Below are 2,749 nucleotides of genomic sequence, written 5' to 3' on the forward strand. Positions count from 1 at the left end.
AATACTCCTGTAATATTAAAAAAATATTTATGATATTTTCAAAATATTATAATAACATTATTTTAATTTTTTTAATAATATTTATGTAACATTCTAGGAACATTTTGCGCTTATAGGGTAATTCCTGAATTGCCCTTTCGACCAAATCTTTTTTTTTCTTTGAGCATATCTTTCCTTCTCAAAAAAGTCAGCTTTCTACTTGTCAAAAGTGTCCGATTTGAATTTACCGATGATCGCTTCTACGAAAATCCGCATTTAAAAGTTTCTGTGGACTTTCGTTAAAAAGTCATGCATTCTAAAATTGTGTTTCGACGACAGCTCGACAGCTAGGAACGTTGACCTTCCTTTGCACGGGTTGCGCAATCAGGATTTCTAGTAGAATCTCTCGACGGACGATGTCGCTCTGTTACAAGCGACGCAAGAGAACAGGTAAGGTTACGTTCGCATCAAACACCTGTTGTGTCAAAATCATCAAAATCGCGTCAAAATCCGACGCAATCCGACGCTCAAGGGAGAGACGCGATCTGTGTGAATCTAATCAATCATGGTACTTAATCCCGATATATATTATAATTTCGTCAACAATTCTAAGATCTATTTAGAACGTAATTTCTCGATTCTCTGGAACTCGATCTACTTTCGTCACGTTTCACGCACGGTTTTGTTTAGCTTTTCCCTTTGCACAACCAAGTCTACTTAATATGCATTCTGCTTTACTCTTCGTGTCTCATCCGGTATGTAATTGTTGCAGGCGCGTTACTTCAGAGAAGAGGATATAGACGGTACGTCTTGAAATCATTGCGAGATTACCACTGTCTATCGTACAGTTGAAATAAATCGAACAAGCTGATTTGAAATTATTGCTTTTGCAGAGTTCCGAGAATGTTTCTACCTGTTTGCCCGAAGCGGTCAGATTCGCACGCTTGACGAGCTCACTATAATTATGAGATCCTTGGGATTGAGTCCGACTATTGCAGAATTGAACAAGTACATGAAGGACAAAGGTAATCCATATCCCACAATATTCAGCTTTTGCTACTCTCTAAATTCTTTGGAGTGAAATTTTACTCTAAAGAGTAAAAGACTGAACCAATCTTGAATAAGAATGGCTCAATTTTGAATCTTTAAGAGTAAGATTTCATTTTTTTTAGAGTGAGATTCACTCTAAAAGTTTTAGAGATCAGAGAAACTTTGTACAAGAAAATGAAAATATCTTTTATGTCGATTCTAGGTGGAAAAATGTCCTTCGCCGATTTCCTGGAGGTAATGCATCTTCAGACTCGTGCAGAGGATCTACCGAAAGAAGTGATTAAAGCTTTTCAAGCTGCTGATACCTCTCGCAGTGGCACTATTCCAGCACGACAGTTGGCGCATATGTTGCTTCACTGGGGAGAACAGTTGAGTAGTAAAGAAGGTAATAAAGCAATAAATAATTAATCACATATTTTGCTTGACTCAAAAAAAAAAAAAATTGAATAGGAAAGAAGGTAAAACAATAGATTTTGTATTTGGCATATTATCGTTTATTGCAGTGGAGCAAATCTTCCGTGAAGCTAATGTGTCTCTGAACGGACACGTGAAATATGAAGACTTTGTAAAAATAGCTTGTGCACCTGTACCTGATTATTATTAAAGATTATTAAGCTTTTATGTATTTATTATGTACTAATATATTTTATATATTTCTATGAAATGCACGAAATACATAAATACTTTTACATAAATAAGAAAAAATCAATTTAAAAGAACTTAATGATTTAAAAATGTGGTTGTGGGACTTCAATTGTTAAATAAATAAAATCTATTTTATATTATTTATTCCTATTATGTCTTAAATTATACTTTCAACCCTGTTTAAGTACATATCAATATTGATAATACGTTTATCGTTTTATTACAGATAATGTATTCTCATCCATAAAGAATGCTCATTTCTAAATCTAAATATTGATATTTTAAATCGATAAACACATTTTTAGCTTATACTAATAAGTTTTTACGAATTCACTACCTTGCTAGAGTTACGTATACTGTGATAAATTCGCAGATATTTACAGTTTCAACTATTCGAAATTATTCTTCGTTCGTTCGATATAAAAGGAAACGTCGAGAGAGCAGAGGCGAATTTAAGTTATAATTTGAGATACGTGGTTTCTCAAAAAAACTGCTAATATCTATTTAGAAAGGAAGAAATTAATGTGTTGCCGAGATAATAAACAGTAGTTATATGTACCTTAAATTCACCTGTGTTCAAGAGATAGACTTCAAGAGATACTTTGTTTTCTAAACACGTCACATTTATCTAAAATTACACAATATTTCATTCAAGAAACATACGAAGAAACACTGGACTTGTGTCAAAATAATCTTTCTTTTAATAATGCAAATGAAATAGAGCTTCCTACTTTAGTTTTTCAAAATTCACTTATTTTTTGCACGAGTTAATACATGTTTCGTTATAAAACAAATAACGAAAAATATTCATTTATTCGTCACATCAACGAGCCTGTTAAATTTAATTTTTTTTAGTATATGGAAAGAACGATCTTGCTGAAAGATCTAAAATTTTGCTGGATACAGATCTGAAAATATTTTTATTGGATCGTCAAATAATCATGTTGGAAATGAAAAAATGATGAGCATTGCAGCAAAAAGTTTTATTTTAGCAATCAGTTTAAATTTCCAATGAAACTATTTTCAGATCTGTATTCAGTAAAATTTTTAATCTTTTAGCAAAATAGTTCCTCCC

At 32.2% G+C, this 2,749-nt stretch overlaps 1 protein-coding gene across 1 annotated transcript; it reads left to right on the forward strand.

Moving 5' to 3' along the window:
• Positions 1-418: 418 nt before the first annotated feature.
• On the forward strand, positions 419-1,679 carry LOC108729082 (calmodulin-like protein 4). The gene is made up of 5 exons (XM_018458009.1): positions 419-547; positions 752-782; positions 873-1,004; positions 1,232-1,414; positions 1,533-1,679. The coding sequence occupies exons 1-5, from the start codon at positions 545-547 to the stop codon at positions 1,631-1,633; spliced, it is 450 nt and encodes a 149-aa protein (XP_018313511.1). The 5' UTR covers positions 419-544; the 3' UTR covers positions 1,634-1,679.
• Positions 1,680-2,749: the final 1,070 nt, after the last annotated feature.

The sequence above is a fragment of the Mycetomoellerius zeteki genome, unplaced genomic scaffold (genome assembly GCF_001594055.1).
Source record: "Mycetomoellerius zeteki isolate Tzet28-1 unplaced genomic scaffold, Tzet1.0 scaffold70, whole genome shotgun sequence".
NCBI classification, from domain to species: Eukaryota; Metazoa; Arthropoda; class Insecta; order Hymenoptera; family Formicidae; genus Mycetomoellerius; species Mycetomoellerius zeteki.